Source organism: Lonchura striata, chromosome 34 (genome assembly GCF_046129695.1).
Source record: "Lonchura striata isolate bLonStr1 chromosome 34, bLonStr1.mat, whole genome shotgun sequence".
NCBI lineage: Eukaryota > Metazoa > Chordata > Aves > Passeriformes > Estrildidae > Lonchura > Lonchura striata.
Window position 1 is genome coordinate 1,770,766 of NC_134636.1, and position 14,805 is coordinate 1,785,570.

Consider the following 14,805-nt stretch of genomic DNA (forward strand, 5'->3'; position numbering starts at 1 on the left):
TGTTGGGATTTTGGGAATGTTGGAATTTTGGGAATGTTGGGATTTTGGGAATGTTGGGAATTTTGGGAATGTTGGGAATGTTGGGAATGTTGGGATTTTGGGAATGTTGGAATGTTGGGAATTTTGGGAATGTTGGGAATGTTGGGATTTTGGGAATGTTGGGATTTTGGGAATTTTGGGAATGTTGGAATGTTGGGAATGTTGGGAATTTTGGGAATCCGGGCCGCAGGAGCAGGGCGTGGAGCGCGTCCTGCGGGATTTGAGGATTTTCCGCATCTTCGAGGGAACCAACGACATCCTGCGGCTCTTCGTGGCCCTGCAGGGCTTCCAGGTACTGGGTTATACTGGTTTATACTGGTTTGGACTGGTTTGGACTGGTTTATACTGGTTTGGACTAGTTTGGACTGGTTTGGGCTGGTTTGGAGGAATTTATACTGGTTTATACTGGTTTGGACTGGGTTATACTGGTTTGGACTGGGTTATACTGGTCCATACTGGTCCGTACTGGTTTATACTGGGAGGGGTTCCAGGACATCCTGCGGCTCTTCGTGGCCCTGCAGGGCTTCCAGGTACTGGTTTGGACTGGTTTGGACTGGTTTATACTGGTTTGGACTGGGTTATACTGGTTTATACTGGTTTGGACTGGTTTGGACTGGTTTGGACCGGTTTGGAGGAATTTATACTGGTTTATACTGGTTTATACTGGTTTATACTGGGAGGGGTTCCAGGACATCCTGCGGCTCTTCATGGCCCTGCAGGGCTTCCAGGTACTGGTTTATACTGGTTTATACTGGGTTATACTGGTTTGGACTGGTTTATACTGGTTTGGACTGGTTTGGACTGGTTTGGACCGGTTTGGAGGAATTTATACTGGTTTATACTGGGAGGGGTTCCAGGACATCCTGCGGCTCTTTGTGGCCCTGCAGGGCTTCCAGGTACTGGTTTGGACTGGTTTATACTGGTCTGGACCGGTTTGGACTGGTCTGGACTTGTTTGAACCAGTTTAGAGTGGTTTATACTGGTTTGGACTGGTTTATACTGGTCCATACTGGTCCATACTAGTCCGTACTGGTCTGTACTGGTTTATACTGGTCCGTACTGGTCCGTACTGGTTTATACCGGTCGGTCCATACTGGTCCATACTGGTCCGTACTGTTTTATACTGGTCCATACTGGTCCATACTGGTCCATACTGGTCCGTACCGGTCCATACTGGTCCGTACCGGTCCATACCGGTCCATACTGGTCCGTACTGGTCCATACCGGTCCGTACCGGTCCATACTGGTCCATACCGGTCCGTACTGGTCCATACTGGTCCGTACTGGTCCATACCGGTCCGTACCGGTCCATACTGGTCCATACCGGTCCGTACTGGTCCATACTGGTCCGTACTGGTCCGTACTGGTCCATACCGGTCCGTACTGGTCCGTACTGGTCTGTACTGGTTTATACTGGTTTATACTGGTCCGTACTGGTCCGTACTGGTCCGTACCGGTCCATACTGGTCCATACTGGTCCGTACTGGTCCGTACCGGTCCATACTGGTCCGTACTGGTCCATACTGGTCCGTACTGGTCCATACCGGTCCATACTGGTCCATACTGGTCCATACCGGTCCATACTGGTCCGTACTGGTCCGTACTGGTCCGTACTGGTCCATACCGGTCCATACTGGTCCGTACTGGTCCGTACTGGTCCGTACTGGTCCGTACTGGTCCATACTGGTCCGTACTGGTCCGTACTGGTCCGTACCGGTTTATACTGGTCCGTACTGGTCCATACTGGTCCATACCGGTCCATACTGGTCCGTACTGGTCCGTACTGGTCCATACCGGTCCATACTGGTCCGTACTGGTCCGTACTGGTCCGTACTGGTCCATACCGGTCCATACTGGTCCGTACTGGTCCGTACTGGTCCATACTGGTCCGTACTGGTCCGTACTGGTCCATACTGGTCCATACCGGTCCGCAGGGCCTGGGGGCGCAGCTCCGGGGGGTGCAGGCGGCGCTCAGGGACCCCCTGGGCAACGTCGGGGTCCTGACCGGGGAGGTGACGCGGCGGCTGCGCAGGTACCCGAAAACACCCCAAATCCACCCAAAAACTGCCAAAAACTGCCCAAAACTGACCCAAAACTGCCCAAAACACCCCAAATTCACCCAAAAACTGCCAAAAACTGCCCAAAACACCCCAAATTCACCCGAAACTGCCAAAAACTGCCCAAAACTGCCCAAAACTGCCCAAAACACCCCAAATTCACCCAAAACTGCCAAAAACTGCCCAAAACTGACCCAAAACTGCCCAAAACACCCCAAATTCACCCAAAACTGACCCAAAAACTGCCCAAAACACCCCAAATTCACCCAAAACTGACCCAAAAACTGCCCAAAACTGCCCAAAACTGCCAAAACCACCCCAAATTCACCCAAAACCTGACCCAAAACTGCCAAAAACACCCAAAAACTGCCAAAAACAGCCAAAACCACCCCAAATTCACCCAAAACCTGACCCAAAACTGCCAAAAACACCCAAAAACTGCCAAAAACAGCCAAAAACGGCCAAAAACACCCCAAAACTGCCAAAATCCTGCCAAAAACACCCCAAATTCACCCAAAACCTGACCCAAAAACTGCCAAAAACAGCCAAAAACACCCCAAATTCACCCAAAAACTGACCCAAAACTGCCAAAAACACCCAAAAACTGCCAAAAACAGCCAAAAACACCCCAAATTCACCCAAAAACTGACCCAAAACTGCCAAAATCACCCAGAAACTGCCCAAAACAGCAAAAAACTGCCAAAAACACCCAAAAACTGCCAAAATCCTGCCAAAAACACCCCAAATTCACCCAAAACCTGACCCAAAACAGCCAAAATCACCCAGAAACTGCCCAAAAACAGCCAAAAACTGCCAAAAACACCCAAAAACTGCCAAAATCCTGCCAAAAACACCCCAAATTCACCCCAAAACTGACCCAAAAACTGCCCAAAACTGCCAAAATCACCCCAAAACTGGCAAAAACAGCAAAAAACAGCCCAAAACAGCCCAAAACTGCCCCAAACCAGACAAAAATACCCAAAATCACCCCAAAACTGACCCAAAACTGCCCAAAACACCCCAAAACTGCCAAAAATACCCAAAATACCCAAAATCACAAAAAAACTGCCAAAAAAATAGCCAAAATCACCCAAAAACTGCCCAAAATCACCCAAAATCTGCCCCAAAACACCCCAAAACTGCCAAAACACCCAAAATCTGCCCCAAAACACCCAAAAACTGCCAAAAACACCCTAAAACACCCCAAATTCACCCAAAACCACCCAAAATCTGCCCCAAAACTGCCCCAAATCACCCAAAATCCACCCAAAACGAGCCAAAACCACCCAAAAAGTGCCCAAAACCACCCAAAATTCACCTGAAATCACCCAAAACCACCCAAAACCAGCCCAAAATCACCCAAAACCACCCAAAAAATCACCCAAAATCACCAAACATCACCCAAAACAACCCAAAATCACCCAAAATCAACCAAAACCAGCCCAAATAATCCAAAATAATCCTTTTCCCCCCCCCAAAATCCCAATTTTGGCTGTTTTTTTCCCCAAAATCCCACTTTTTCCCCCCAAAATCCCAATTTTGGCAGTTTTTTCCCCCCAAAAATCCGGATTTTTCTCCCCAAAATCCCAATTTTTTCTCCCCAAAATCCTGATTTTGGCTGTTTTTTTCCCCCCAAAATCCTGATTTTTCTCCCCAAAATCCTGATTTTTCTCCCCAAATCCCAATTTTGGCAGTTTTTCTCCCCAAAATCCCGATTTTGGCTGTTTTTTCCCCCCAAAATCCTGATTTTTCTCCCCAAAATCCCAATTTTTTCCCCCAAAATCCCGATTTTTCCCCCCAAAATCCCGATTTTTCTCCCCAAAATCCCAATTTTTTCCCCCAAAATCCCGATTTTTCTCCCCAAAATCCCGATTTTTCTCCCCATAATCCCGATTTTTCTCCCCAAAATCCCGATTTGGGCCGTTTTTGCCCCAAAATCCTCTTTCTGTTGCAGGAAGGCCGGGCTGGGCTCGGGGCTCTCGCTGCAGCCCCTGGTGCACCCTGAGCTCCAGGACGGCGCCCAGCAGGTGAGTGCCGACCCAAAATCCCCCAAATTCACCCCAAAACTCACCCAAAATCAACCCAAAACTCACCCCAAAACCCACAAAATTCATCCCCAAAATCGCCCCAAATCCACCCCAAAATTCACCCCAAAACCCACAAAATTCATCCCAAAAACCGCCCAAAATTCACCCCAAAATCAACCCAAAATTCACCCCCAAATTCACCCCAAAATCACCCAAAATCCACCCCAAAAATCACCCAAAATCAACCCAAAAATCACCCAAAACTCACCCCAAAATTCACCCCCAAAACCCACAAAATTCATCCCAAAAATCGCCCCAAATCCACCCCAAAAATCAACCCAAAATCCACCCCCAAATTCAGCCCAAAATCCCCCAAATTCACCCCAAAATCAATCCAAAAACCCCAAAATTCATCCCAAAATTCATCCCAAAAATCGCCCCAAAATTCACTTCCAAAATCAATCCAAAAACCCCAAAATTCACCCAAAATCTGCCCCAAATTCACCCCAAAATTCACTTCCAAAACCCACAAAATTCACCCCAAAAATCGCCCCAAAATTCACCCCAAAATCAATCCAAAAACCCCAAAATTCACCCAAAATCCACCCCAAAATCACCCCAAAATTCACCCCAAAATTCACCCCAAAATCCACCCAAAAAACTCGCCCCAAAAATCACCCAAAATCCACCCCAAAAATCACCCCAAAAACCCCAAAATCCACCTCAAAATCACCCAAAATTCACCGCAAAAATCGCCCCAAAATTCATCCCAAAATTCACCTCAAAATCAACCTAAAATCACCAAATTCACCCCAAAATTCACAAAATTCACCCCAAAAATCACTCCAAAAACCCCAAAATTCACCCCAAAATTCACCCCAAATCCACCCAAAAATCACCCAAAAATCTCACAAAAATCCCCAAATCCACCTCAAAACCCCCAAAACTGGAGTCCTGAATTTTGGGTGAATTTTGGTTCAGTTTGGGCTGAATTTGGGTGAATTTTGGCTGATTTTTTTCCAAATTTTGGCCAAATTTTGGCTGAATTTTTTTTCCAAATTTTTGGCTGAATTTTGGCCAAATTCTGCCTGAATTTTTTCCAAATTTTGGCTGAATTTTTTTCGAATTTTGGCTGAATTTTGGGTGGAGTTTTTGCTAAATTTGGGCTGAATTTGGACTCAATTTTGGCTGAATTTTGGGCTGAATTTTGGCGGTTTTGGGCCAAATTTTTGCTGAATTTTGGGCTGCATTTTGGCCGAATTTAGGCCAAATTTGGGCTGAATTTGGGCTGAATTTGGGCTCAATTTTGGCCGAATTTTGGCCGAATTTGGGCGGAATTTTGGCTGAATTTTGGGCTGAATTTGGGCTGATTTTGGGCTGAATTTTGGGCTGAATTTGGGCTGAATTTTGGCTGAATTTTGGCCGAATTTGGGCCGAATTTGGGCTGAATTTGGGCCGAATTTGGGCTCAATTTTGGCCGAATTTTGGCCGAATTTTGGCCGAATTTTGGCTGAATTTTGGGCTGAATTTGGGCTGATTTTGGGCTGAATTTTGGGCTGAATTTGGGCTGAATTTTGGGCTGAATTTTGGCCGAATTTGGGCCGAATTTGGGCTGAATTTGGGCCGAATTTGGGCTCAATTTTGGCCGAATTTTGGCCGAATTTTGGCCGAATTTTGGCTGAATTTTGGGCTGAATTTGGGCTGATTTTGGGCTGAATTTTGGGCTGAATTTTGGCTGAATTTTGGGCCGAATTTTGGCCGAATTTGGGCTGAATTTTGGGCCGAATTTTGGCCGAATTTGGGCGGAATTTTGGCCGAATTTTGGCCGAATTTTGGCCGAATTTGGGCTGAATTTTGGGCCGAATTTGGGCTGAATTTGGGCTGAATTTTGGCCGAATTTTGGCCGAATTTGGGCCGATTTTGGGCTGAATTTGGGCGTTTTTGGCTCTCCCCAGACCCAGCAGTGCCTGGAGCTCTTCGCCGCCACGGCCGAGGCGCTGCTGCTCAAGCACGGCAAGAGGATCGTGGGTGAGGTTTTGGGGCAAATCCCCCAAATTTTGGGCAAATCCCAAAATTCGGGACCCGGGAGGGGCCGGGGGACCCCAAAAATCCACAATTTTGGGGCATTTTGGGGGATTTAAATGGAATTTTTTTGGGTTTTCCCCCCCATTTTTGAGGCGTTTTCAATCAATTTTTGGGGGTCCCCAGATCCCCAAATTTGGGGCGGGGGAGGAGGAACCAAAAATCCGAAATTTTGGGGAATTTTGGGGAATTTTGGGGAATTTTGGGGAATTTTGGGAATTCAGGGCTGAACTCGACCCAAATTTTCCCATGTTTAGTCAAAATTTGAGAGTTTTGCCCCAAATTTGAGATTTTTTGGGGCGGTCCTGGGAGTTTTTTGGGGTCCCAAGGTCAATTTTTGGGGTCCTGGGTGGAATTTTGGGCAAATTTTGGGGCATTTTAGTGAAATTTTTGGGAATTTTGGGACTCCCAAAGTTGAATTTTTACCCAAATTTTCTCATTTTTGGGGTTTTTTACCCCAAATTTTGGGGGATTTTGGGGCTCTTGGGGGTTTTCAGGGTTGCTGAGTTCAATTTTGGGGGTCCTGGGGTGGATTTTGATTCAAATTTGGGGCTTTTTGGGCAAAATTTGGCCACATTCAGGCAAAAAAAATGTGGATTTTTAGCTGAATTTTTTCCGTTTTTTTCCCATTTTTGGGGTTTTTCACCCCAAATTTTGGGGGATTTTGGGGCTCCCGGGGATTTTCGGGGTCGCCGAGTTCGGTTTTGGGGGTCCCGGGGTGGATTTTTGGGGTGCTGACCCCCCAAATCCCCCCCGAAGAGGAGCAGTTCTCCCTGAAGCGCGTGGCCGACGCCGCCATCGACGTCTACGCCATGGCCGTGGTGCTGTCGCGGTAACGCCGGATTTCGGGAATTTCGGGGAAATTTGGGAATTTTGGGGAATTTTTGGGAATTTTGGGGCATTTATGGGAAATTTGAGGGAGTTTGGGGGGATTTGGGGGGGATTTTTCGGGAGTTTTGGGGGCATTTTTGGGAATTTGGGGGAGTTTTGGGGGGGATTTTTTGGGAATTTTTTGGGAATTTTGGGAGGGGTTTTGGAATTTTGGGGATTTTAGGGATATTTTGGGGGGATTTTTGGGGAATTTTTAGGAGTTTTGGAGGATTTTAGGGGGATTTTTGGGGATTTTGGGGGAATTTTTGGGAATTCTGGGTGGGTTTTGGGAAGTCTCGGTGGATTTTGGGGGAATTTTTTTGAATTTTAGGGAATTTTGGGTGGGTTTGGGATTTTTTTGGGGATTTTTTTGGGAATCCTGGGTGGGTTTTGGGGATTTTAGGGGGATTTTTTGGGGGATTTTTGGGGAATTTTGGGGTATTTTTGGGAATTTGGGGGTATTTTTGGGGAATTCTGGGTGGCTTTTGTGAATTCTTGTGGGTTTTGGGGAATTTTGGGGCATCATGGGGCATTTTTGGGAATTTTGGGGCATTTTTTTTGGGGAATTTGGGAGGAATTTTTGGGAATTCTGGGTGAGTTTTGGGAATTTTTTGGGGATTTTTTTGGGAATTCTGGGTGGGTTTGGGGATTTTGGGCGTGTTTGAAGATATTTTGGGATTTTTGGGAATTTCCTCTGGATCGGAGAGAGAAATTCGGGCGAATTTTGGAGAATTTTGGGAATTTTGGAGGGCGGGGGGAATTCCAGCTCTACATTGAATTTCGGGGTGAATTTTTTTGCGTTTTCAGCCGAATTTCGGCCAAATTTCAGCCGAATTTCGGTGGATTTTGGCCAAATTTTTTTTCTCTGTTTTCCCGGGGGGGTTTCTGGGACCCCTCCCCAAATTTTGGGGTCTCCCCCTCCCCCCCCAGGGCCTCGAGGGCGCTGAATTCGGGGCTCCCCACGGCCCAGCACGAGCGGCTGCTGGCGCTGAGCTGGTGCCAGGAGGTAAGGCCGGGAAATTCGGGAATTCCGGGGAAATTCGGAATTCCGGGGAAATTCGGGAATTCCGGGGAAATTCGGGAATTCCCGGGGGGATTTTGGGGGGGGATTTTGGGATTTTGGGGGGATTTTTTGGGGAAATTTGAACATTTCCGGGAAATTTTTGGGGGAATTTAATGGGAATTTTTGGGGGAATTTAATGGGAATTTTGGGGGATTTTTCGGGATAATTTTGGGGTTGTTCTGGGGCTGATTTGGGGTTGGTTTTGGGGGTGATTTTTGGGTGATTCCCAGCTGATTTTGGAGTGATTTTGGGGTGATTTTGGGTTGGTTTTGGGGTTATTTGGGGGATAATTTTTGGCTGATTCGGGGCTGATTTTGGGCTGATTTTTGGGGTTGATTTTGAGCTGATTTGGGGGTAATTTTGGGCTGATTTTGGGCTAGTTTGGGGATAATTTGGGGCTTATTTTGGGATAATTTTGGGCTGATTTTGGGATAATTTTGGGCTGATTTTGGGATAATTTGAGGCTGGTTTTGGGCTGATTTTGGGCTGATTTGGGGCTGATTTTGGGATAATTTTGGGCTGATTTTGGGATAATTTGGGGGCTAATTTTGGGATAATTTGGGGGGTGATTTTGGGATAATTTTGGGATAATTTGGGGGCTGATTTTGGGATAATTATGGGCTGATTTTAGGATAATTTTGGGCTGATTTGGGGATAATTTTGGGCCGATTTTGGGATAATTTGGGGGCTGATTTTGGGATAATTTTGGGCTGATTTGGGGATAATTTTGGGCCGATTTGGGGCTAATTTTGGGATAATTTTGGGCCGATTTGGGGCTGATTTTAGGATAATTTTGGGCTGATTCTGGGATAATTTTGGGCCGATTTTGGGATAATTTGGGGCTGATTTGGGGCTGATTTTGGGATAATTTGGGGCTGATTTGGGGCTGATTTTGGGATAATTTGGGGCTGATTTTGGGATAATTTTGGGATAATTTGGGGGCTGATTTTGGGATAATTTTGGGCCGATTTTGGGATAATTTGGGGCTGATTTTGGGATAATTTGGGGCTGATTCGGGGCTGATTTGGGGCTGATTCGGGGCTGATTTGGGGCTGATTTTGGGATAATTTGGGGCTGATTTGGACTCCTCAGGCCCACGAGCGCGTCCTGGCCGCGCTGCGGCCGCTCCCGAGCCGAAGCTTCCGGAACTTTCGGGACCTGGCGGCGGCTGTGGTGGAGAGCGAGGGGGTGGTGGTGCCCACCCCGCTGGGCTTCTGAGAGCAAAAAACACCCAAAAACACCCAAAAACACCCAAAAAACCACCCTAAAACCACCCTAAAATAAACCTGGGCTTCTGACGGCCTAAAACACCCAAAAACACCCCAAAAACACCCAAAAACACCCCAAAATACCCCAAAAAACACCCTAAAACACCCCTGGGCTTCTGACGGCCAAAACCACCCAAAAACACCCCAAAAACACCCAAAAACACCCCAAAATACCCCAAAAACACCCCAAAATACCCCAAAAAACACCCTAAAATAAGCCTAAAACACCCCTGGGCTTTTGAGAGACAAAAATACCCAAAAACACCCCAAAATACCCAAAAAATACCCAAAAAACAACCCAAAATACCCCCAAAACCACCCTAAAATAACGCTGGGCTTGTGACGGCCAAAAACACCCGAAAATACCCAAAACCACCCAAAAATACCCCAAAAATACCCCAAAAAGCACCCAAAAATATCCCAAAATACCCCAAAAAGCACTTTAAAACACCTCTAAAATAACGCTGGGCTTCTGAGAGACAAAATCATCCAAAAAAACACCCAAAAATACCCCAAAAACCACCCAAAAATACCCCAAAAATACCCCAAAAACCACACAAAAATACCCCAAAAAATACCCCAAAAAACCACCCAAAAATACCCCAAAAATATCCCAAAAACCACCCAAAAATATCCCAAAAACCACCCAAAAATACCCCCAAAAATACCCCAAAAATACCCCAAAAATACCCCAAAAATACCCCAAAAACCACCCAAAAATACCCCAAAACCCACCCAAAAATACCCCAAAATACCCCAAAAAACCACCCAAAAATTCTCCAAAAATACCCCAAAAATACCCCAAAAATACCCCAAAAATACCCCAAAAACCACCCAAAAATACCCAAATCCACCCTAAAACACCCCTGAGAAACAAAAATATCCCAAAAATACCCAAAAATACTAAAAAAAATCCCCAAAATTTGGAGGAAATTTTCCTTCAATTTTCAAGGAATTTTCCTTAATTTTTGAGGGAATTTTCTTTAACTTTTGAAGGAATTTTCAGGGAATTTTCCTTCAATTTTTATGGAATTTTCCTGAATTTTTGAGGGAATTTTTCTCCACTTTTGAAGGAATTTTCCATCAGTTTTGACGGAATTTTCCTGACATTTTCAGGGATTTTTTTCCTCAATTTTGTGGAAATTTTCCTTAATTTTTGAAGGAATTTTCCTTCAATTTTGATGGAATTTGCCTTCATTTTTTCAGGGAACTTTTCACCACTTTTGAAGAAATTTTCCCAAAATTTTGACTGAATTTTCCTGCAATTTTCAGGGAATTTTCCTTAACTTTTGATGGAATTTTCCTTCAATTTTTATGGAATTTTCCTGAATTTTCAGGGAATTTTCCTTAACTTTTGATGGAATTTTTCTTCAATTTTTCAGAGAATTTTCCATCACTTTTCAGGGAATTTTTCATCAATTTTTATGGAATTTTCCTTCATTTTTCAGGGAATTTTCCTTAACTTTTGATGGAATTTTTCTTCAATTTTTCAGGGAATTTTCCATCAATTTTCAGGGAATTTTCCTGTAATTTTCAGGGAATTTTCCATCAATTTTTATGGAATTTTCCTGAAATTTTCAGGGAATTTTGGAGGCTTTTCCCTCCGTTTTTTGTGCCTTTCTCGCTCATTTCGCCGCTCCCAAATCCGGGATTTTCCGCCTCATTTTGGGCCGATTTTCCCGATTTTCCCCCGTTCCATTTTCCCCAAATTTGGGCAAAATTCCCCCAAAAAAATCCCCCAATTTTGTGCCTTAAGGAATAAAAATCCTTTCCCTGCTCCGTTTTCTCCCGGGTTTTTTTTTGGAAAACTCCAAATCCCAGAATCCCCCGGGCCTGGGGGGGTCACGTGGGGGTCGCCCCCCCCGAAAATCCCCCAAATCCCCCAAAATCCGCCCAAAATCCCCCAAAATCCCCAAATCCGGGATTAACCCCGGCATGGCGCTGCCGCCCGGGGGTGAGAGCCGGGGGGGTCGGGGGGTCCCGGGGGGTTTTGGGGGGTCCCGGGGCTGAAAATTGGGGTCCTGGGGGGTCCCGCTGGAAATTTGGGGGGGTCCCGGTGAAATTTGGGGAATTTTTGGGGGTTTTTGGGGCGATTTTGGGGGGTCCGGCCCCATTCCCGCAGCTCTGGGGGGGTTTTTGGGGGGGTCCCGGGGGATTTTTGGGGAGTCGCGGGGGGTTTTTGGGGGGTCCCAATTGGGGTGGGGGGGTCCTGGGGGCTCCCTCTGAAATTTTGGGGGGTCCTGAGGAAATTTGGGGGATTTTTGGGGGGTTTTGGGGCGATTTTGGGGGGTCCAGACCCATTCCAGCTGCTCTGGGGGGGTTTTGGGGGGGTCCTGAGCCTTTTTTGGGGGAATTTTGGGGGGTCCCAATTGGGGTGGGGGGGGTCCCGCTGGAAATTTGGGGGGTCCCGAGGAAATTTGGGGAATTTTTGGGGGTTTTTGGGGCGATTTTGGGGGGTCCAGACCCATTCCAGCTGCTCTGGGGGGGTTTTGGGGGGGGTTCCTGAGCCATTTTTGGGGGTCCCGGGTGGTTTTGGGGTGTCCTAATTGGGGTGGGGGGTCCTGGAGGGTCCCGCTGGAAATTTGGGGGGTCCCGCTGGAAATTTGGGGAAATTTTGGGGGGGTTTGGGGCGATTTTGGGGGGTCCAGACCCATTCCCGCAGCTCCGGGGAGGGTTTTGGGGGGGTCCTGAGCCTTTTTTGGGGGGTTTTGGGGGGTCCCAATTGGGGTGGGGGGTCCTGGAGGGTCCCGGTGAAATTTGGGGAAATTTTGGGGGGTTTTGGGGGGATTTTGGGGGGTCCAGACCCATTCCAGCTGCTCTGGGGGGGTTTTTGGGGGGGTCCCGGGGGATTTTTGGGGGAATTTTGGGGGTCCCGGGGGTTCCCAATTGGGGTGGGGGGTCCTGGGGGGTCCCGGTGAAATTTGGGGAAATTTTGGGGGGTTTGGGGGCGATTTTGGGGGGTCCAGACACATTCCCGCAGCTCTGGGGGGGTTTTGGGGGGGTTCCTGAGCCATTTTTGGGGGTCCCGGGTGGTTTTGGGGTGTCCTGATTGGGGTGGGGGGTCCTGGGGGGTCCCTCGGGAAATTTGGGGGGTCCCGGTGAAATTTGGGGAATTTTTGGGGGGTTTTGGGGGGATTTTGGGGGGGTCCGGCCCCATTCCCGCAACTCCGGGGGGGTTTTTGGGGGTTCGCGGGGGGTTTTGGGGGGTCCCAATTGGGGTGGGGGGTCCTGGAGGGTCCCGCTGGAAATTTGGGGGGTCCTGAGGAAATTTGGGGAAATTTTGGGGGGATTTTGGGGGGTCCAGACCCATTCCGGCAGCTCTGGGGGGGTTTTGGGGGGGGGTCCCGAGCCTTTTTTGGGGGTTCCCGGGCGATTTTTGGAGGGTCCCAATTGGGGTGGGGGGTCCTGGGGGGTCCCGCTGGAAATTTGGGGGGTCCCGGTGAAATTTGGGGAATTTTTGGGGGGTTTTGGGGGATCCGGCCCCATTCCGGCAGCTCTGGGGGGGTTTTGGGGGGGTCCCGGGGGATTTTTGGGGGTCCCGGGTGATTTTGGGGGGGTCCCAATTGGGGTGGGGGGTCCTGGAGGGTCCCGGTGAAATTTGGGGGATTTTTGGGGGGTTTTGGGGCGATTTTGGGGGTCCAGACCCATTCCCGCAGCTCTGGGGGGGTTTTTGGGGGGGTCCCGGGGGATTTTTGGGGGAATTTTGGGGGTCCCGGGGGGTCCCAATTGGGGTGGGGGGTCCTGGGGGGTCCCTCGGGAAATTTGGGGGATCCCGGTGAAATTTGGGGAATTTTTGGGGGTTTTGGGGCGATTTTGGGGCGATTTTGGGGCGATTTTGGGGGGGTCCGGCCCCATTCCCGCAGCTCTGGGGGGCTTTTGGGGGGGGTCCCGAGCCTTTTTTGGGGGGTCCCGGGCGATTTTTGGGGGGTCCCGGGGGTGAAAATTGGGGTGGGGGGTCCCGCTGGAAAATTTGGGGGGGTCCCGGTGAAATTTGGGGAAATTTTGGGGGGTTTTGGGGCGATTTTGGGGGGTCCAGACCCATTCCAGCTGCTCTGGGGGGGTTTTTGGGGGGGTCCCGGGGGATTTTTGGGGGAATTTTGGGGGTCCCGGGGGGTCCCAATTGGGGTGGGGGGTCCTGGGGGGTCCCTCGGGAAATTTGGGGGTCCCGCTGGAAATTTGGGGAAATTTTGGGGGATTTTGGGGGGGTCCGGACCCATTCCGGCAGCTCTGGGGGGGTTTTTGGGGGGTCCCGGGTGATTTTGGGGAGGTCCCAATTGGGGTGGGGGGTCCTGGAGGGTCCCGGGGAAATTTGGGGAATTTTTGGGGGGTTTTGGGGGGATTTTGGGGGGGTCCGGCCCCATTCCCGCAGCTCCGGGGGGGTTTTGGGGGGGCTCCCGAACCTTTTTTGGGGGAATTTTGGGGGTCCCGGGGGCTCCCAATTGGGGTGGGGGGTCCTGGAGCGTCCCGCTGGAAATTTGGGGGGTCCCGGTGAAATTTGGGGGATTTTGGGGCGATTTTGGGGCGATTTTGGGGGGGTCCGGCCCCATTCCCGCAGCTCTGGGGGGGTTTTGGGGGGGTCCCGAGCCTTTTTTGGGGGAATTTTGGGGGTCCCGGGGGGTCCCAATTGGGGTGGGGGGTCCAGGGGGGTCCCGCTGTTAATTTTGGGGGGCCTCGGTGAAATTTGGGGGATTTTGGGGGGGCTGGGCCCCATTCTGGGGGATTTTGGGGGGCAGAAATTGGGGGCGGGGGGTCCTGGGGGGCCCTTCTGCAATTTTTGGGGCGGTTTGGGTGGAATTTGGGGGTCCCTGACCCATTTTGGGGGGTCCCTGATGGGATTTTGGGGTCCCCTCCCCAATTTTGGGGTGCAGGGGTGGGATTTTGGGGGTCCCATCCCCAGTTTCGAGGTCCCTGTCCCAAATTTCGGGGTCCCCTCCCCAATTTCGGGGTCCCAACCCCAAATTTCGGGTTCCCAGATCTGAATTTGGGGGTCCCCTCCCCAATTTCGGGGTCCCTGACCCAATTTCGGGGTCCCTGACCCAAATTTTGGGTCCTATCTCCATTTTTGGGGTTCCAAACCCAAATGTGGGGGTCCCAAATCCCCAATTTTGGGTCCCCTCCCCATTTTTGGGGTCCCTGTCCCAAATTTCGGGTTCCCCTCCTCATTTTCGGGGTCACATCCCCAATTTCGGGGTTCCTGACCCGAATTTGGGTGTCCCTGTCCCCAATTTCGGGGTCCCCTCCCCAATTTCGGGGTCCCATTCCCAATTTTGGGGTCCCATTCCCAATTTTGGGGGTCCCATCCCAATTTTGGGGTCCCATTCCAAATTTTGGGGTCCCATCCCCAATTTCGGGGTCCCCTCCCCAATTTCGGGGTCCCAAACCCGAATTTGGGGGTCCCC

The 14,805-nt window shown here is 49.3% G+C and overlaps 1 protein-coding gene across 2 annotated transcripts in view; it reads left to right on the top strand.

The window, feature by feature from the left end:
• ACADVL (acyl-CoA dehydrogenase very long chain) overlaps window positions 1-11,183 on the top strand; it is a 31,742-nt gene extending 20,559 nt beyond the window's left edge. Inside the window, exons 14-20 of one of the 2 annotated variants that reach the window (XM_077789515.1) lie at window positions 230-331; window positions 1,974-2,071; window positions 4,051-4,123; window positions 6,079-6,151; window positions 6,965-7,037; window positions 8,006-8,081; window positions 9,231-11,183. In XM_077789515.1, the coding sequence (XP_077645641.1) occupies window positions 230-331; window positions 1,974-2,071; window positions 4,051-4,123; window positions 6,079-6,151; window positions 6,965-7,037; window positions 8,006-8,081; window positions 9,231-9,356 (621 nt within the window). In that variant the 3' untranslated portion in view covers window positions 9,357-11,183. The remainder of the gene's footprint in view (window positions 1-229; window positions 332-1,973; window positions 2,072-4,050; window positions 4,124-6,078; window positions 6,152-6,964; window positions 7,038-8,005; window positions 8,082-9,230) is intronic. The other variant, XM_077789516.1, reaches the window with a different exon arrangement.
• Window positions 11,184-14,805: the final 3,622 nt, after the last annotated feature.